Below are 22,255 nucleotides of genomic sequence, written 5' to 3'. Positions count from 1 at the left end.
TATGTTAGTTTAGAAGAGGAGTATATAGAAGAGGTGGGACCAAGTCATTGTTTTGCAAGTCTCAAGTCAGTCTCAAGTCTTGGTAATCAAGTCCCGAGTCAAGTCCCAAGTCAAGACAGGCAAGTCCCGAGTCAAGTCCCAAGTCAAGACTGACAAGTCCCAAGTCGAGTCCCAAGTCCTAACCTTTGAGTTTCGAGTCCTAAACAAGTCATAATACATGCTTCACCAAAAAATGTCATTATCAACTTGTTGGCAAAACATAATATAATTTCTATAAATGTAATAATATTCAGAATCAGGGTTAGTCTTACAACTAGATACAATTGGGCAAGAGCTGCTTGAGAAAACCAGTTCAGGAGTATATTGAGAAAAAAAAGAATAAGGATCACCATATCTATTTTAAAGGTAGGATAACAATAACCAACATATTGTCTTCCCACTTGGACCAATCATTTATTTAACGTCTGCCTGCCCTGTATATACAGTCTAATGAGTCTATGGCACATTATCCATAATAGCAGACATCGGTTCAACTAACTAGTCTACCTTAACCCTTTATCAATTTTGGGGTATAAAAAATCTGTACTGAAATGACAAGGCATCTCTGCATTTCATATATTAAGTAGTTTATTAGGTATTAGAATGAGGTAGGGCCTAATTCGTGTGCGAGTTCTCTCTCTTTTGGATAAAATAAAAAACTCAGCAAGGCCAACGGCTTCTCTGTTACAGTGGGTGACAATATTGTCGCAAGGAAAGATGAAATTACCTACCTGGGTTCCATCCTGTGACAAAATGGCAACCAATGTAATAAAAAAAGTCAACCAACGAACAAGATTCTTGTACCGGATCTCCTCACTGGTAAACAAGAATACCTTGAAGACTAACAGGAGCACTCATTCAAGGGTACTACGACTATGCTTGTACCGCATGGTACCAAAGCACCTCAAAGGCCCTAAAAACAAGACTACAAACATCACAAAACAAACTGGTCAGACTACTGCTTGACCTTACCCCTGCCCATTTTGACAACCTAGGATCGCTTAGAGTAGACAACAGAGTACAGCAACATGCAATGGGCCTGGTCTACAAGATACACTACTACACCACTAAGATACCCATGTACATGTCGAAATACTTCCCAAAGGTCAGTGAATTCCAGGACCACAACACCAGAGGGAGTTCCACAAATCATGTTCAACCCAGATTCGGCTCAAACAAGGGACGTTTCACAATTATGCCACAACAATGTGGAACGCCCTACCTACAGCCGTAAAATAATGTAAATCCCTACCCTCCTGTCATCCCCACCTGCCTGAAGAAGTCCACTATCATCCCTGTACCTAAAAAATCCAAGCCTGCTTGCCTCAACGACTACCGCCCTGTAGCTCTCACCTCCATAGCCATGAAGTGATTTGAGAAGCTAGTAAAGGGCTACATCTGCTCCTCCCTCCCCATCAACCTGGACCCCCTGCAATTTGCATACCGCCCCAACAGGTCCACAGAGGACGCCATAGCCCATGTGCTGCACACAGCAGCATCACACCTGGACAAGAGGAAGGGGAACTATGTGAGAATGCTATTCATCGACTACAGCTCGGCATTCAATACCATAGTCCCCTCCAAACTCATAGCCAAGCTCAGGGATCTGGGCTTGAACTATGACCTCTGCCAGTGGGTCTTGGACTTCCTGACGGGCAGACCCCAGGTGGTGAGAGCAGGCAACTGCACCTCCTCATCCATCACCCTCAACATCGGGGCCCCCCAGGGCTGTGTTCTGAGTCCCCTCCTCTACTCCCTGTACACACACGACTGTGTGGCTCAGCGGAGTAACAACACAATCATCAAATTTGCTGACGACACAGTAGTGGTGGGCCTGATCTCTGTAAACGACGAGAGGGCCTACCTGGAAGAGGTCAAGGTCCTGGCGGGATGGTGCCAGGAGAACAGCCTCTCCCTGAACGTCAGCAAAACAAAGGAGATGATTGTGGACTTTAGGAGGTCGGGGGTCAGGGACTACAGCCCCCTCAGCATCGACGGGGCACCGGTTGAGAGAGTGAACAGTTTTAAGTACCTCGGAGCCCACATATCCGAGGATTTGACATGGACCACACACATTGACAGTGTTGTGAAGAAGGCACGACAACGCCTCTACTTCCTCAGGCGCCTAAGGAAGTTCCAAGTCAGTCAGAAGATCCTTAAGAACTTCTACTCATGTACAATAGAGAGCATCCTGACTGGCAACATCACCTCCTGGTTTGGGAATAGCACTGCACAAGAACGAACAATAAACACTATGCAACAACCATCAAATGCACACAGCACACACATCCACACGCACACACTCACTTTAAACAAACAACACACTGCAGCACCCACTCTCCACACTTTAGATAACCTAAACACACTTTATATTTATTGGTAAAGGATTTGCACTACAACTCGTACACCTTACTGTAAATTGTACCTAAATTGTACCTCATCCCATTTCTGCTTTGCACTATATAGTATTGTATATTAGTACATTGCATAGTATATTGTATATTGTATGGTAACTCAGTTACTTCGATTCTGCATCGAACATTGTACATATGTCTATACTGAACACTGTGACCTCTATTTTTACTTCTATTTTACATGCTATACTATTTTATTTCATACTTATCTTGTCTAGCACAGTCTCTGGAGCGTAACATTAAGAAGCATTTTGTATAAAAGTATTCTGTACTTCTGTATGACAACTATTAAAGAAACTTGAAACCTCCTTCAAAACTGCTCTCAAATAGCACCTAGGGGTGGCTGCAATTAAAAACTGGCCCCTGTAAATATCCAACCCCCCCCCACCCAACCCCCTCCAATGTACAGTTTCTTCCCCTTCGAATGTAGTATATATTTCTGTTTCTTATGATCTATGTCTCTTATACAGTACTGTATACTTGTATGTCATACATGTCTTGATAAAACAGTACTGTATAGCTGCATGTCATGTATGTCATATATGTTATGATGAATTGAAAATGGGGGACCCTGATGTAAACAAGACAAACGTCTTTCTCTGGTCTGCATCCCCTTAACAATTGTTTGTATTGAGCCGTACTGTATTGTACCCATTCTGCAATCGGTTAATACAATTTTCAATAAAAAAATTTAAGCAGCAGCATTACTGTTAGGCTACTGCTGGCCATTCATCAAGCTTGACATTGCTGATTGTTTATTTATTTTATAAGATAAGACTATGACTACCAACTGCCTAGCCAGCCGTGTATCAATCTTGGATGTAATGAATGATAACGTTACCACACTGATTGCTCATTAATTTAACTACTGTAGCTAGCAAACCAAGTTACATACCGTTATTTATGCAGCTTCAAATGTCAACGAAGTTGGAAGTTGTTGCGTCTCCATCTGTGATTTTCTGCAATTCGTTTTTTGTTGACCACCACGTAGTTTTTATAAGCAAACAAAGCAATATTTGGTATCATTTTCCACTCGATCTGTTGTTCTTAACGTTCGTAACGTTACTTCTTCTCTGGCGCAAATTGATTGGATGCTGTCGGATTGTTTCAAACAAAGTGAGCAGTAGATAGGATCTTTAAGCCAAGACACAAATTACATTTAACTAAAACGTTCTTTTCTTTGTGCTCGACAAAAGAGAAATTGTGAGAATATCCATCTGTAAAAACGCGACTAGTGGGGGCTGCCATGACAGTCGAGACTAGAGTAAACAAAACACGCCCCCAGCACAGCGTGTCCCCGCAGCCCGCAGGTGAGGTGACCAATAGCGCTGCAGTTATACCCTACTCGAGGTGACACACAGACAGGAGTCAGGAGGACTGCGCTGCATCGCTACCGCTCAAGTTCAAGTTCAAGTTTCAAGTTTCTTTAATAGTTGTCATACAGAAGTACAGAATACTTTTATACAAAATGCTTCTTACTGTTTCGATCCAGAGACTGTGTTAGACAAGATAAGTATGAAATAAAATAGTATAGCATGTAAAATAGAAGTAAAAATAGAGGTCACAGTGTTCAGTATAGACATATGTACAATGTTTGATGCAGAATAGAAGTAACTGAGTTACCATGCAATATACAATATACTATGCAATGTACTAATATACAATACTATATAGTGCAGAGCAGAAATGGGATGAGGTACAATTTAGGTACAATTTACAGTAAGGTGTACGAGTTGTAGTGCAAATCCTTTACCAATAAATATAAAGTGTAAAGTGTTTAGGTGTTCTAAAGTGTGTAAAGTGGGTGCTGCAGTGAGTTGTTTGTTTAAAGTGAGTGTGTGCGTGTGGATGTGTGTGCTGTGTGCATTTGATGGTTGTTGCATAGTGTTTATTGTTCGTTGAGCAGCCTGATGGCCTGGCCCCTCCATTTTCCTCCGATTTTTTCTCCCATCCCAATGTTAGTCGTTATGCCAATTCCCAATCCCCTTCCTGGTCGCTGCGCACTTACCCCCCACAGTCAGATCATCTGGGAGAGTGGAGGCTATCACGTGCTTCCTCCGACACACGTCCAGCCAATCAACCGCTTCTTTTCACCTGGCAGCGCGGATATTCTCCGAGAGGGCGTAGCGTGTGGAAGGATCACACTATCCCACTCAGGTCCCATCCGCGCTTAGCAGGCGCCCCGACCGAACTGTAGGAGTCGCTGTTTACAACGACCCGGACCCACCCCGCCAGCTTCTCCCACCCTCTAATACTGCCAATTGTATTAGTGTGAACGGCCAGCCAAGCTGGTGACAACCCCGGAGCTGTGAGCTGGATTCGAACAGGCGAATCCAGCTCACAGCTCCGGGGTTGGTGACGAACACAATCTCCGCTACGCCACCTAACCGCCCTGATAGAAGCTTCTTCTGAGTCTTTCTGTGCTCGCCTTAAGACTCCGGTATCGCTTGCCTGACCGCAGCAGTTCAAAGAGGCAGTTGTTCGGGTGGCTGGAGTCCTTGATGATTCTCTTAGCCTTCCCCCTGCACCGCTTGTTGTAAATGTTCTGGAGGGTGGGAAGCCCCCCTCCAATTGTGCGTTCGGTTGAACGTGTCACTCTTTGTAGTCTGCTACGGTCTTGTGCAGTGCTATTCCCAAACCAGGAGGTGATGTTGCCAGTCAGGATGCTCTCGATTGTACATGAGTAGAAGTTCCTAAGGATCTTCTGACTGACTTGGAACTTCCTTAGGCGCCTGAGGAAGTAGAGGCGTTGTCGTGCCTTCTTCACAACACTGTCAATGTGTGTGGTCCATGTCAAGTCCTCGGATATGTGGGCTCCGAGGTACTTGAAACTGTTCACTCTCTCAACCGGTGCCCCGTCGATGCTGAGGGGGCTGTAGTCCTTGACCCCCGACCTCCTGAAGTCCACAATCATCTCTTTTGTTTTGCTGACGTTCAGGGAGAAGCAGTTCTCCTGACACCACTGTGACAGATTCTCTACCTCTTCCAGGTAGGCCCTCTCGTCGTTGGCAGAGATCAGGCCCACCACTACTGTGTCATCAGCAAATTTGATGATTGTGTTGTTGTTCCGCTGTGCCACGCAGTCATGTGTGTACAGGGAGTAGAGGAGGGGGCTCAGAACACAGCCCTGGGGGGGCCCTATGTTGAGCGTGATGGATGAGGAGGTGCAGTTGCCTGCTCTTACCACCTGGGGTCTGCCCGTCAGGAAGTCCAAGACCCACTGGCAGAGGTCATAGTTCAAGCCCAGGTCCCTGAGCTTGGCTATGAGTTTGGAGGGGACTATGGTATTGAATGCTGAGCTGTAGTCAATGAACAGCATTCTTACATAGTTCCCCTGCCTCTTGTCCAGGTGTGATGCTGCTGTGTGCAGCACATGGGCTATGGCATCCTCCGTGGATCTGTTAGGGCGGTATGCAAATTGCAGGGGGTCCAGGTTGATGGGGAGGGAGGAACAGATGTAGCCCTTCACTAGCTTCTCAAAGCACTTCATGGCTATGGAGGTGAGGGCTACAGGGCGGTAGTCGTTGAGGCAAGCGGGCGTAGATTTTTTGGGTACAGGGATGATGGTGGACTTCTTCAGACAGGTGGGGATGACAGCCTGTTCTAAGGACAAGTTAAAGATGTCAGTGAATACCGGGGCCAGTTGGTCGGCACAGACTTTTAGGACGCAGCCGGGGATGCCGTCCGGTCCTGCTGCCTTCCTGATATTAACTTTTTTAAAGGTCCGCCTCACCTCATGCTCTGTTACCCTGAACACTGAGTCTCCATCAGCAGACCCCCCCCCCCCATTGCCGTGGCTTGTAGGCTGGTGTTGTTATTCACAGCCTCAAACCTCGCATAGAAGGTGTTGAGATCATTTTCTAAGGAGATGTCACTGTTCAGTTTGAGGGGGGTGCCTTTGTAATCTGTCATTGTTCTGAGGCCCTGCCACATACCTCTAGAGTCAGCCTGTTCAAACTGAAGTTCAACTTTATCCCTGTCTTGTGTTCTTCCATGTTGCCTGTCATCAGCCCGGTGTTGTAGGCTGAGGGGCGCAATTTCAGACCCTCACGGACGGATTTATCTACCCAAGGCTTTTGACTTGGGTAGATTCTAATTGTGGTAGAGGGGATTGTTTCTTCTACCAGAGTACAGACAAAGTCAAGCACCGTTTTTCTCCTAATTATGCTTGTCTCTTTTTAGGCCTTTGGGAAAAGTTGTATGTGCTCAACCCTATCAATCCTTGGTATCACAATATCACCTGGTATGGCCGGTATATTGACGATCTATTATTTATTTTTGATGGCAATGAATCTGAACTGTTGGCTTTTCATAGTTATCTCAACTCTTTAAATAACAATATCCGTCTGTCCATAGAATATTCTTTAACAACTATTGACTTTCTAGATCTTACTATCTCAAAAGATATATTTGGTAAATTACACACCACCATTTTTAGAAAGAAAACTTCACGTAACACACTCTTGAGAGCTGACTCTTTCCATCCCCCTCACATGATCGACAACATTCCTTTTGGTCAATTTCAACGTTTACGTCGTATTTGTGATAGTGATAGTGAGTTTCATCAACATGCTGCTGATATGACTACCAGATTTGAAAATCGATCGTATAATCCTGATGTAGTGGCAAGGGCACGTAATAAGGCACAGACACTTAATAGATCTGATTTGCTCAAGAAAAGTAGACGACGGAACGAGTCTCAGTCCCGCCCTTTCTTTGTGACCCAATATAGCACAGCAGCGGGACACGTTAAGCGCATCATTAATGCGAACTGGCCCATTATTGATAGTGACCCCACTCTCAGACAAGTGTTCCCTCAACCTCCAGTTTTTTCTTTCAGACGTGCTCCAACATTAAGAGACAAATTAGTTCATAGCTACCTTCCTCCCGCGACTAAGGAGTCTTGGCTTAGGAGACCTATTGGAACCTACAAATGTATGAATTGTCCACACTGTGTCAACGTCATACAAACCAAGACATTCACTGACTTTAAATCTCAGCGATCATACAAGATTAATGACTTTATTAACTGTAATACCACTCATGTCATTTATCGCTTGTCATGTACTTGTCCTGGCATCTTCTATGTAGGTCGTACCAAGCGGCGTCTGCGGGATCGTTTAGCTGAACACAAATACGCCATCAGAACCAAAAATCATGTTTATCCTATAGCCAGACATTTCACAGAAGTACACAATAATAATGATTCTATACTAAAAATTGTGGGCATTGAACATATCAAACCTCTTATTAGGGGCGGAGACCGTATCCGCAAACTCAATCAGAGGGAAACATTCTGGATTCATAGCCTTGACGCTCTTAATGCCCCTGGGCTAAATGAGGATATTGACTTCATGTGTTATCTTTGATTTCTATCCTATATGTTTATTGCCATTGTATTGTGTGTATTCTTTATACCTTACATAGGCTACATAGGCTATTATAATTTTCTGTATATTGCTTACTGAGTATTTATCTATGCTTATACTTATAGCCTGTTTGATATATATATTTTCAATTTTTTTCCCTACACTGTCACTGATTGATGGCTCCGCCCTTGCGTGTGCCTTCCAATCATCACTTGTTTCAATCATTTGGTGTTTATTGCTTTATTGTTTCACCTGACACTCACCTGTGGGTATTTAAGGGGGTGATGTGTTTGTACATTTTACTCCAATCCTGATGAAGACCGCTATGGTCGAAACATGTTGATTCGATTTTAATGACTTAGCCACTTTTAATAAAGGCTTTTTAACCATCTTCCCTCTGGATTTTACATCTTTTTGAGTGCCTGGATCGACTCTCTTCTTTGAACTCTGCATTCCCGGTGATCCAAGAGCACCTTAACCCATATTGAACTGAGCTAACCAAGTTCTCCCTTCTGAGCACCTGGTTGTTTTTTCTCCTGCTTACCGTTTCAGTGTATTCGTTAATATTGGCTGTGTTATCACGGAATACACTCCAGTCTGTGCATTCAAGTGCAGCTTGGAGTGTCTCCTCTGACGTCACAGTCCAACGCTTAACCTCTCGCGATACTACCGGCGTTCGCTTGAGACTCTGTCTATACTTTGGCAAAAGAAAGATGGCGGCGTGGTCCGATTTACCGAATGGACTAAGAGCCTGTGACTTGTACCCATTCTTAAATTGCGAGTATACATGGTCTAATATGTTCTCGCCTCTGGTGGGACAGGTCACATGCTGATAGAAATTCGGCAACACCTTTTTAAGATGCGCACTGTTGAAATCGCCCAGAACCAAAATGGCAGCGTCAACATTAGCTCGCTACCAATCTACATAAAAATAACGCAGTACGAACCATTCAGTATTTAATATAACATAATTTTTTATCTTTGGTCATGGGGGAAGGTATTACGTTTTCTCAAGTCAAAAGGCTCAAGTCCAAGTGCAGTCACGAGTCATTGGTGTTAAAGTCAAAGTCGAGTTGCAAGTCATTTTTGATTTGGTCAAGTCGAGTCTAAAGTCATCAAATTCGTGACTCGAGTCTGACTCGAGTCCAAGTCATGTGACTCGAGTCCACACCTATAGTCTTTCAGGTGTTTCACACATTGGTCTTTGTTGTCGTCATTTGGGACACAGTTTCCGAGGGGGCGTGTCGTGGCTGGAGGGGGACGCAGGTAGTTTGAGTGTACTTGGATTGTTTGTGTGTAGTGGTGGGGGTGTCGTTGCCTCTGGTGGCCTTGTCAGTGCGGGGGGATCGGTGGATTCTATGTTTTTGCTTTCAGATTCTATGGGGGGGGGGTGCCCCATGGCTTGTAGCCGTGCTGAGGGGGGCGGTGATTCTGGATGTTCGGGAAGATGGACATGGTGGTGGTTGGATGGGGGGGCGTGTGGTGCTGTGGTTGGTCTGGGATGGCTCTGGGACCTTTGGAGCACTTTGGGGTACTGTAGGGGTTATGGTGGGTTCTTAGTGCGGGGGATCCCTCGGGTGTCGGTGGGTTGGGGGAGTTTAGCGATGGGGGCTGGCCGGGGTCCTTCGGGGCGCATGCAGGGGGCTGTGGCTTCAACTTCCTGGACCTTCCCTGGAGTTGGGTATTGGTCTCTTGCGTGTGCTTTGGTGGATTTTTGGTTGGTCTTCATCGTTGGGCTCCCTCGGTTCGCTGACTGGTTTTGGGGTTCCTTGCGTGGGGGGCTCGCTGTGGCTTCTGCTGTGTTCCGGGGTGTCCCGGGGGTCCCGGTGTCGTCTCGGACCGTCCCGACCGTACATGTCTTCTCATTTGGCCGCTGTTGTGTCTGTCTGATTGAGTGTGTGGAGTCATGTCTCCTTTGGTGTGGCTGCGGGTCCTGGGGTGCGTGGCCTGTCATTCCTCTGTGGAGTTTGGGGGTGGGGGCATGGTGTTCACTGGTTTTCCTTGTGGTGGCGGGGGCGCCGGGGCCGGGGTAGATGGAGCGGCCTGCAGGGTTGGCATTCCCATCACCGTGCATGGTGGTGTGAGTGGCGCGCGGGCTGTTTGTGTTTTCCTTCGGTCATGGCGTGCTTTATCGGGGGGTGTGTCTTGGATGGGGATGTGGTAGGGATTGATGTGTGAGGTGTTCGGGGGACTGACTGTTCCGGGGGGGTTCACATGCCTTCGAGCGACATTGTACTATTGTACTTATTTTATGCCTATTCTTAAATCTGCACGTCTATATTGCACTACTTTTATTGTCTTTTATACCTATTCTTATGTCTGAAGTTTATGCAATTTTAAATTTTTGTCAATTTGTGTGCTGATTTTGTTAATTTATTTATACTAGTTGCTGTATGCTGTGGTGCACTCTCCTCCTTCAGCTGACTCTCATGCAACCGACACTTTGGTGAATCTGCTGTCGAAGTTCTGTGAAGATGAACTGCTCGTTTTAGGTGACCTAAATCTCAACTGGCTAAGTGATGTTTCTCTGCAGCTTAAAATCAAACCTGCAGCATCAACTTATCACAACTAATTACTGAACCAACCAGACCAAACCCCAAAGATTACTCAAAATCCTCCCTTTTAGATCTAATCTTCACCAACAGGACTAGCAAATATACTAGTGGTGTCTTTGCATTGGGAGTCAGTGACCACTGTCCCATTGCATGTGTGAGAAATATAAAAGTGAAAAAGACTACATCTCAGCTGGTTTCTAAGAGGAACTTTAAGAGGTTTGTTGCAGAGGAGTTCCTGGTTTGATCTGGATGACTGGGATTGGAGTTGTGTGGGCCAATTCAATAAGATAGAGGACGCTCTTAACTCCTTTATATGTGCATTTAATTGCTTTGTAGATAAGCACGGCCATATAAAATGACTAGGATCAAAGATAGGGTGGTGCCATGGGTTACTCATGAGCTGTCTACCCTCCTTAATGATAGGAATAATGCCTGGTCCCATGCCAGACGCACACATGATCCCCAGCACTGGCTGTCATTTAGACAGCTCAGAAATAAATGCACTTCAGCTGTAAGGAAAGCTAAAACGGATTACTTTTAAAATCTTGTAACCACCTCCTATTCTAATCCTGCCAAGTTCTGGGGTGCAGTTAATTTGACAAAAAAATCGACCTTCTAGCACTCTGCCCTTAGTATTATGATAAATGACCGTTTACATCTTCGGAGGTCTTCAAAGTTTTAGAATCCATAGACCCTAAATCATCGACGGGCGAGGATCAATTGGACTCTTTTTTCATAAAATTTGCTACGCCAATTATTAGAGAGCCGTTAACTCATATTTTTTATCTATCAATTTCTTCTGGCTCATTCCCACTGAACTGGAAGTCTGCACGAGTCATCCCTTTACACAAGGGGGGTGTTAGAGATAATCTGGATAACTATCGTCCAATCTCCACCCTTCCTTGCTTGGCCAAAGTACTTGAGACCTTAGTCAGTTCGCAATTGAAGTGCTTCCTTTCAAGCCACTCTATTCTTAGTCCTCACCAAACTCTTGTAACCAACAATATAGTCTCTGCCTTGGATAGGAGGAAGCACTGCGCTGCCCTCTTTGTCGACCTCTCAAAAGCCTTCGACGCGGTCGATCACCATCTGCAGATATACCCTACTCCCTCAGCTAGCCCCGTTTGTGACTGCGATGCAAGCCGGGGCTCGAATACGCATCGAATCAATGTTATAAGACATTGATATCAGGAGCCATCTGTAGCTACTGCTAGCCGGCTAGATAACGTTAAGACAACGCCTCAGTGAACTATTTAGTTGAATGGGACATTTAGTTTTGAACAGTGAGCTAACGTGAGCTAACGGAGGTATCATACACTAGTACTAGACTATTGCTGGAGCATTTGTTGATATCAGGAGCTATCAGTAGCTAGCCGGCTAGATACCGTTAGACAATGCCTCATCATGTATTAAACTAAAAGTGAATAGTTGACTGGGTCATTTTGTAACGGTAGCTAACGTTAGCTCACGGAGGTCCCAGTAGACTAGACTAGACCCGTGTTGACATGGGTGCGGGAGGGGCTGGAGGAGGAGGAGGAGCAGACGGTGTCTGAGACAGAACTCAGCGAGTGAGATCTCCGCTGAGAATTGGATCATGTTTTTTATAAATTACTTACTCAGTTACAAATTATAAAAGTAACTAGTTACTTCAGAAAGTAACTATTGCATTACTTTCAAGTAATTTTTTTACATAAACAACATACACAAATCTAAACTATTTTAATGTTGCTGTGGGACAAAGTGAGACTAGCCTCCAATCAAATGCCATGTATGTAGATATTATAATTACTATGTTTATATAGTGGATCATACAAATACAAACACAATAGATGTTTTGGAACTTTTGATATGTATTGCCCCTCAACAGGCCACAACTGGGCAACATTAAATTATGCTTTTAAGCACTATACCAAAAATAAATAACAAATATATACTGATTGATTGAACATTTTAATTAACAGATTGCCGAATGGGTACAGTACAGTACAGCTCAATACACACAATTGTTAAGGGGATGCAGACCAGAGAAAGACTTCCGTCTTGTTTACATCAGGGTCCCCCATTTTCAATTCATGACATTTATGACATACACAACATACAGATATAAGAATCTAATCTAATCATCTAAACTAATCTAATCATGCCATTTAAGACATGCATGACATACAGATATATATATATATATATATATATATATATATATATATATATATATATATATATATATATATATATATATATATATATATATATATATATATATATATATATATATATATATATATATATATATATATATAACTAAAAGGAGAAAACCTTCAAGGGAAAGAAGGGACCGCACACTCCACAGGACTGGTTTTTGCTTATTTATTGTTTGCACAACGCGTTTCGCTATCGCTTCCTCAGGTGCTATGCATAGCACCTGAGGAAGCGATAGCGAAACGCGTTGTGCAAACAATAAATAAGCAAAAACCAGTCCTGTGGAGTGTGCGGTCCCTTCTTTCCCTTGAAGGTTTTCTCCTTTTAGTTTATTTATCTCTCTTGCGCTGACCTGCACCTCCAGTCGGGGTCCAACCAGATGTGCACGAGTCTTATTTAGTTTAATATATATATATCTGAGCACCTGAAGACTGTGCTATTAAACCAGGAAGTGCAGCACTGTTGATAAGGCTGTAGCCTCCACTACTGTAGTGCCCTGCGCTGCAACACAACTAACACAAGAGCGCTTGTGTTGTTCATTGGATTAGTTTTGGATTATTTGGGCTCGCCAAACAAACGATCAAAATGTACACGGACCCGCGGTCTGTCGTTGACTGAGTCGCTTGTGTTGTCGCTGTGTGTCAGACTCTGGATGCTTTCAAACACCCGCCCACCTCTACCTCTGATTGGCTTACCATGCCATTTTACTCAACCTCAGCCAATCGCGCACTGCCCACTAACCAAGGAAAAAAAGTATTGTTTCTCGGCGCAGAGATCTGTCTGATGAAAAAAACAGCTTCAATCATAGTAACGCGCCACATTTTTTGGCAGTAACAGCGTTATTAAGATTGGAAGAGTAAGATTACTTGTTACTGAAAAAACTAACGCTGTTAGTAATGCCGTTATTTATAACTCCGTTATTCCCATCACTGGAAAAGACACATTTAAATTGCCTTGTGTACATTGACAATAAAGGCATCTTCTTCTTCATAACTACTACTACTACTACTACTACTACTACTACTACTACTACTACTACTACTACTACTACTACTACTACTACTACTACTACTACTACTACTACTAATAATAATACTAATTATAATAATAATTATTATTATAATTATAATAATATAATAATAATAACTATATAACTTGTTAAATAATTAAATCCTGCCATAATGGATTATGCACTAATGATAATAATGATAATGATAATAATAATGATAATAAAACTAATAATGAGATAAATAGCCTACAAATATTAGGCTACACTTTATATTGTCACCATGGGTCTGTTCAATAGCTTCACTTATTCCTGTTGTTTGCTGTGTTGTTCTTCTGACATTTGGGTCCAAGAGATTCTTTAGGCTGGAATTTTGCACAGACTTAACCGATGTTCACAAGCTAATGAGCTGTCAATACAGATTATTAATCATGCTGAATATTTCCCTAGTCAATCCATAATGTCCTTTGTTGCTTGCTCAGGTCTGGATGACTGTCTGCAGCAGTACATCAACACCTTCGAGAAGGAGAAGGTCGGGGGGGACCAGCTACTTGGCATCACCCACCAGGAGCTAGAGGACCTCGGGGTGTCCAGGATCGGCCACCAAGAGCTCATACTGGAGGCTGTGGACCTGCTCTGTGCTTTGGTGAGTCAGAGCCAAAGCTCCAGCCGTTTCTCATCTCCCACTCCAGGGCCCTCATTTATCAACGTGGCGTACGCACAGATATGTGCGTAACCCGTGCATACGATCATTTCTAAGCAAAGTGTGGGATTTATCAATTTGAACTTGTGCTTGACTTTGTGCGTATATTTAAGCACAGGTCGGACCATGCGTAGCTGGCGCCCGTTGGTAGAATATATTATTACAACAAGGAAATAAGCTTCTGTGCATTAGTTTCAACACTGGCATGTTCTGTATGAACCGTAATTAATTATAGTTCATTGTAAAATAGCAACAGTAGTGTAATTATGGTCAAAACCCTATAAATAGCATTTGGAATAATAGGTATTTTCTCTCAGAATGAATGCAGCATGGTTTATATAGCGTTATCGGAATATACGGGGTGTACTGACTGACTGCGCTCGTTATTATTTTGCGCGCAGAAACACGGGAACGTTTTGATTATATTTAAAAGGCTTTACGTTAAACGAAACAAGTGGAATTTCGAAGCTGTAAGCAGAATACAAGTCATATGAACACCCACGATATAGTGTTCTTCCCCCTTCCTACTGTATAAGAAAGAATAAAAAACGCATTGCAATGAGACCAGGGTGTATGTGTATTACAAAACCCTTGCAATAATGTGTCTTAAATGAATGAAAAGCATACATGCTCTGGACACAGAGCATATATCGTGTGGGTGATATGACTTGTATTATGCTTACAGAATTCCACGTATTTCGTTTTACAATGTCAAAGCCTTTGCAATCTATGCGCAAAATAATAAGGAGTTGAGGTAGATACACACTCAAACGTATTACATGCTGGTATGCTGATAGAGTAAACTATTATATGAATATGAATATGATATGATATAAGGTATACACTGGTCCGTCGCATACACTGGTATGCGCAAGTTACTGTTGCATAATGTAGGCTATGGCTGCTATTATATGTAATTCATATAGGCTACCTAATAGTATATGATTTTTAGAGGCATCTATTTTGTTGTCGGTATTAGGCTAATACCGACAACAACATGGGGGGGACCCTGATGTAAACAAGACAAACGTCTTTCTCTGGTCTGCATCCCCTTGGCCTTAACAATTGTGTGTATTGAGCCGTACTGTATGTCCCCATTCTGCAATCTGTTAAATAAAGTTTTCATTCATTCATTCATTCAAAATAGATGCCTCTAAAAATCATATTATAGCCAATCGAACACAACTAATAAAGGCATTCATATTACAGCACGGTTATAATGACACACACATGATGAATTGAAAATGGGGGACCCTGATGTAAACAAGACGAAAGTCTTTCTCTGGTCTGCATCCCCTTAACAATTGTATGTATTGAGCTGTACTGTACTGTACCCATTCTGCAATCTGTTAATAAACTTTTCAATCAATCAATCAAACCACCAACGAACGGTCTTTATTAGTATTTTGAGCTGTCCAGGCAGAATTGCAGCAATGGTCTTAGGGAGCCGTTGATATCTGACATCACTGTTTACAAGTCAGCCTTTTATTTATCCCATAACATGCGTTGTGTCTTCTTGGTTCGGCAGCGCCTCAGTGAACAATCTCCCGTGAAGTTTCTCAGAGTTCCGCTCGGGTCAGTCCATTATTTCACATCCCATGGGGGGTGTTTCATCACTTTCATGACCATAAGGATAATCATGCACGAGCATTGACGGTAGAACAAAGAGGTATTTATTTACACGGTTGATAAATCCCGTTTTTTTTGTGCGTGCACACATTCTAAATTCTGTGCTTACGTATGAAAATAGAATACTTTCTAAGAAAAATTGATAAATGAGGGCCCAGGAGTCCGTCATCCATATTCAATTCAATTCAATTCAAACCTATTTATTCTCGAAAAGGACAATTGAGGTCACCCTCATTTTCAATGCATACAGTTTTTACAATATAATAATAAATAATAATAACTTTATCTATATAGCACCTTTCCCACATGGACCATGGCCCAAAGTGCCCCACAGCAAATAGCATAAAATGAACATAGGCATAACATTTGCATACAGTTGACAGAATAAAAACAATGCAATGCAGACATAAGAATAGGTATAAAATTAGTGTTGCTCGAAGGCATGTGAACCCCCCCGGAACAGCCAGTCCCCCAAACACCCCACACATCAATCCCCACCACATCCCCATCCAAGACACAACCCCTGATAAAGCACGTCATGACCGAAGGAAAACACAAACAGGCCGTGTGCCACTCACACCGCCATGCACAGTGACGGGAATATACAAGCTGTGCAAATGGAAACATGTTTGATATGATCTTCATGGCCTACAGTCTATGGTCTGGGAGGCAAAGGTCCTTGACCTTTTCATACTATGAGATGATTTTGAAATCATCTATTCTTATTTAGAAAATGAGTTGGTATGGCCATATTGGGTCTGAAATCGGTCTAATGGGTCTTTTTTGACCAAAAGGTTCAGGAACTCAGGGACTGGAACTCTGGAACTCTTTCATATTATGTTTGTCCCTGGTTTAACCCGTGGTGAGATGAGAGGAAGCAGGGTGGATGGAGAGAAGGAGTGATGTAGCCAAAGAGAGAGAGATGGAGAGAGAGAGAGAGATTAGATTGAGACGTAAGAGACAGAGGTCACAGATGTTATCTCTGCTGCTGTTCTGGTAAGCTTTCGCCTCAGCCGCAAAGCCCCTTATGTAACTGGGATTTAGTTGTAAGTCTCTCAAGCGCTGCTGTATTAAAAATGATTACTCTGCCTCCCCACCATCGCCTTGGGAACCACGTGTAGATCCGATCCTCCTTGAACCCCTCTCTCCTACTCTGTCTTAGCCTACCTACTGTTTCAATAAAGCAAAAAGACAATGCTAAGAGGAGTGGACTGGCCCGTAAATAAATATATTAAGACTACCCTGCCCCCATCCCTCCGAGGAGCTCTGCGATGACAGACACCCACAGGCCTACACGTGCAGTGTGGCACTATGGGTAATGAGTGTTCTTGTTTTCCCAGACATGCAAAGTGACAGCTGGAAAGGAGTGTGTGTGTGTGTTTGTGTGTGTGTGTGTGTGTGTGTGTGTGTGTGTGTGTGTGTGTGTGTGTGTGTGTGTGTGTGTGTGTGTGTGTGTGTGTGTGTGTGTGTGTGTGTGTGTGTGTGTGTGTGTGTGTGGGGGGGGGGGGGGGGGGGGGTCAGTGGTTGTGTTAAAGCCATGTTTCTCATATAAGCAGGAGATGGGTTGGTTTACCCTAATATATATTAGGACTGTCAATAGATAATTTTAATGTGTTCACATAATAATAATAATAATAATAATAATAATAATAATAATAATAATAATAATAATAATAATAATAATAATAATAATAATAATAATAATAATAATAATAACAATAGACATTGCGCTCGTCACCAACGCAAGAGACACCGGGTTCGACTCCGGCTGAGTTGGCAGAGTTAGCGGGTGGAAGTCGATGAGTGGTAATCTGGACGTTGTGGACAGCGACTCCTACAGGTCGGTTGGGGACGCCTGCACAGCAGAGACAGGAAATGGCGGGGGTAGTGTGAGCCTCCCACACGTTACACCTCGCCAATGAGAGTCCGCGCTGGCAGGTGAAAAGATGTGACAGGCTGCCTCCTCGTGTATCGGAGGGGACATGTGATGCAAGGCTTCTATCCTCCCTACAACCGGCCAGTAGGGGGCATATGCGAGCAACGTTCAAGACAGGGGAGGGGAGAATTGGCACAGTGGAATTGGGATGGGAGAAAAATAGAAAAAGAGGAGAAAAAGTGGAGAAAAAATTATAATAATAATAACAATAATAATAATAATAATAATAATAATAATAATAATAATAATAATAATAATAATAATAATAATAATAATAATAATAATAATAATAATAATAATAATAATAACTTGGATTTAGATAGCACCTTTCAAGAAACCCAAGGACGCTTTACAAGGCAACAAAAAACGAAATACATACAATAATAACAATAAATAGTTTATTTTGATGGGCTCATGAATGGAGTGTGAGCGTTCCATGATGACTGTCTGATGGTATTTTCTGTACTGCTCTGCTCCCACTGATTTGTTCTTATAGTAACAAGTGATCCTAATAAAAATTCGATTCGATTCATGCATGTCTGACAGCTAAACAAGTAAAAAATTATGTAAATATGTTGTTAGAATGGTACAAATATTCATCTGGTGACATTCTTTATAGCATTAACACATTTATTGACCCAGAAAATGTATAGTTTGAAACCAAAATTGATCTTCTATGTTCAACATTCTAACAACAAACCCTAACCCAACATACATTTTTTTGTTAGAATGTTTGACACATTTGTAACACATGCACAAACCTGCTTGATTATTGCCCCAAATAGCATGCAAGTTGGACAAAGTGAGTATGTCTAGAAAGAAGAGGCTTCTGGGTACATATAAAACCAATGTTCACTCTGATATATTCATGTGAACGGCCAAGGGACCTTTTGGAAGATGAGTTTGGCAGTTTTTTCTAGGCGAAAATGTTACATAATTTTGAATCATTGCCTAAGTTGGGCTTAATGAAAATGGGACCAATGGAAAGCTTAGCTTCTCTAGTTTACAGGGATACCAATACCTTTGTGTTCACTCAAATATTGAGCATGCTAGGACTAGAGTTGTTCCGATACCGATACCAGTATCGGAAATGCCGCCGATACTGCCTAAAATGCTGGTATCGGTATCGGCCGATACACATGAATTGTAGCCTCCGATCCCATGATGTAATTTATCTCCTGCCGAGTCCTGCGGAGAGTGAGGATTATAAAATGAACGTGTTTTAAAGTGTGATGCTGTGTCATTTTAACAGCAGATACACTTTCTTAAATTCCATTGTCCCCGACAGTGCGGTGTGACGGGGAGCTCGGATGGGATGTGTTTTGCTTGCTGGTGTTATGATAGCATTAGCTGAAAAGCTAGCTAGTTGGAACAACATCCGCCCGTTACATCAAATCAGATGATCGCCTGTCCTTTCTCCAGGACCTGACACTGTCCGTGACCGTCTATCAACAATAATGCACCCACGGTGAATCGTATTTAAGTTAAGTAGCTACTGACTAGCGTTAGCTGACTAACGTTATCAAATGTCAATGCGGGAAGACGAGCTAGGTCAGCTAGCTTAGCTTGATAACGTTACCGTGTCTAAAGTTGGTGCTATTCATAATCCAGCAATAATGGCTGCAGACCTGCAAGCAAAGTACAGCAAGTTCCAAGTGCCAAAGGATAAGAGTCTGAGGCGGAGTTTCAAAAGAGAATGTTGAATATTTATTTTGCATAGAAAATCACAACATTCGAACGTTCTATCTGCCACTAGCTTACAGACTGAGTAGGGTATATCTGCAGAGCCACTGGGTAGCGAGTGCAACACCGTTTAACACTTTAATCGCCGGAAACGCCGAAACTCGTCACTGCCTGCCATGCTCATTCTGCCGAAGACGCCGTAACACGTCTTTGATATCAATATTTCAAAAATCTGTGATCGAAATCATATTTCTCCTCCGGGGACCTGAGATATACTGCTGAGCTCCACTCAACTCTCTAACGGTTCAAGAGCGCCATCTTGTGGCCGATCGGCAGATCGCCCAACAGGAAGTGACGCGCCAAACAGGAAGTGCTCACCCATATTTCGTCCGGGCACTCCCGATCGTTAGCAGGACTCCATCTCGACACACTGGATAATCCATCGCTCGCCCTAACTCAATAAACAACGTTATTTGGACGTATATAGTATTATACAACCTGGAAATGGTTCATCTAGATCAACATCCCATAATAGAAAACTGTCTACTCCAAGCTGATCGCCCAACGGCCCGAGGAGACTGGGGTAAGTTTCAGCGTTTATTATTACCGTGTTCGATATAAACTGCTCTGATGATCATATCACCCACACTAGATGAATCATCTAACGTTGCCCACGGAATTATAAGCAACCCCCCGCCCATCCGGTCAACATCAGATGATAAGTAGTAACTTCTAGAACCACCTCCAGTTGACATTTTTTATCTGGCACCGATCGCTATCAAACTGTATTTCATCATCAATATAATGCATTTGGGGCTATAAATCAAGTTCTGGAGAAAGCTGCAGAAAACGATAAAAACATACTTATACTTTAGACCGTATTTTAGTATGAATATGTGAATGAAAAAGTATAACGTTGCTACACCCTGAACAATAGATATAGGACATTGAATAATGTCAATTTAGCAATACAATTTAAAAAGTTATAGCCCTGCAAAGAAGGGGAACTTCTCCATAGACAAATAGAGATGGCGAGGGATGGTAAATTATGAATTTAACCATGGCGATCAAAGTGTTAATGTCCGTGTGGATCATTGGAGTAGGGTATATCTGCAGTGCTGCAGCCCCATACGCATTGATTAATGATACTAATACAAATCTATACAATCACCTGTTGTTGAATAAATACCATTACTTTCTAGTTATTACTAAAAAACAGTATAACAGTATCTATAAAAAAAAAAGAAAAAAAAGAAAAGTATAATTTATATAATATCCTTTTTTTTTTTTATGTATGCTCTGGTATCGGATAAATATCGGTATCGGCCGATACCCAAAGCTTAGGTATCGGAATCGGATCGGAAAGGAAAAAATGGTATCGGAACATCTCTAGCTAGGACCAAGATATTGGCAGAACCTTGATTTTACATGGCGGCCATCTTGAAATCCATCATGATGACGTGGCCCCTACCCCAAAATGAAAGCTATGATGATGGGGAACACGTGGAACAAATTTGGTGCTTTTATCTGGCGCGTCCACATAATTTTGCTAAGCCACCAGACTAAAAGGACAGGGAGACGACTAGACGGCCATAGGGAGGTGTAATGGTTATGTCATTGTTGTTTCCTGCGCGGTCCACCTCACTTGAAATTGCAATATATTTCCAATGGACACATTTCTAAATCGTCTCGTTTAAAACAAATAAAGCATGAACATTGGCATGGTGTACCTTTCTGTGCGTATTCATCCACAATCTATAGCTTGACATGAAAATGTTTTCAATTAATCGTAAAAGTAGCAAAATAACAATGTTTTGTATTTTTTTTTTTTTTTTTTTTTTAAACAAACATATAAACAAACATGGCAACACACGATAAGATATACAAGCATTAATTGTCAGGGCACATCCAATGATCACATTTTAGTTAGTTGTCTTATATAAGATATACCCCTAATACCTGTTATCTAAAAAACCTACACACATATGTTCCAGCTCGAACCCCCCCCTCCCGGACCCCACCTTGAGAAGTACCTCCACTATCCCTCGCACCTAACCAGACACTACCATTATAAGCTAGCTTTTATTCTCTCCACCACTTCTAACCACATTGACATTTTGGATTCATTGAGACCCAGAATTCTTGCTGTAGATATTTCATGGTAAATTACATCGAGATATGTAAGAAACCAAACTTTACGGCACATTTTTTCCGGTTGAAACCAGCGTGATGCGATCAGCTTTTTAGCTACTGTGATACCCGATAAAACCAATCTCTTTAGCTGTGGATTCACTGCAAACTCAAAAACATCATTCAATAGTAATACCGAGGGGTGTACAGGTATATTCCAAGATACGAGTTTTGATATTTGTTGGGTCACATCTTTCCAGAATGCCTTAACTGGTGAGCAGTCCCAATACATGTGCATAAATGTCCCTTCGTCCCCATTTGTACATTGGGAGCATTTGGAGTCTTGTTTAAGCTCCATTCGGCACAGTCTTATAGGAGTCAAGTATGTCCTGTGAATATAGTTAAGATTGATTTGTTGATGATCCGGGTTCCTTGATGTAAGTCGGACATTTGCCCAGGCTCCTTGCCAATCAAAGTCATTTTCCAGGTCTGGTATATCCCTCCTCCAGACAGAGTCTAGTTGGAGGGTTTCATACGAGGACGTTAGTAATTGATGATAAAATTCTGAAACAAAACCTCTCGATGTCTCTCT

The 22,255-nt window shown here is 42.5% G+C and overlaps 1 protein-coding gene across 1 annotated transcript in view; it reads left to right on the top strand.

Annotated features, from left to right (window-relative positions):
- The window catches only part of LOC311233869 (connector enhancer of kinase suppressor of ras 2-like), a gene marked incomplete at both ends in the record, with an annotated part of 244,093 nt that overhangs the window by 28,388 nt on the left and 193,450 nt on the right, over positions 1-22,255 (top strand). Inside the window, 1 exon segment of the mRNA XM_084320929.1 lies at positions 14,065-14,228. Within this exon segment, the coding sequence (XP_084177055.1) occupies positions 14,065-14,228 (164 nt within the window).

Source organism: Notolepis coatsorum (genome assembly GCF_963971535.1).
Source record: "Notolepis coatsorum genome assembly, chromosome: 8".
Classification (NCBI taxonomy): Eukaryota; Metazoa; Chordata; class Actinopteri; order Aulopiformes; family Paralepididae; genus Notolepis; species Notolepis coatsorum.
Note: the sequence above shows the minus strand (reverse complement) of the source record. Positions and strands in the feature narration are given on the sequence as shown.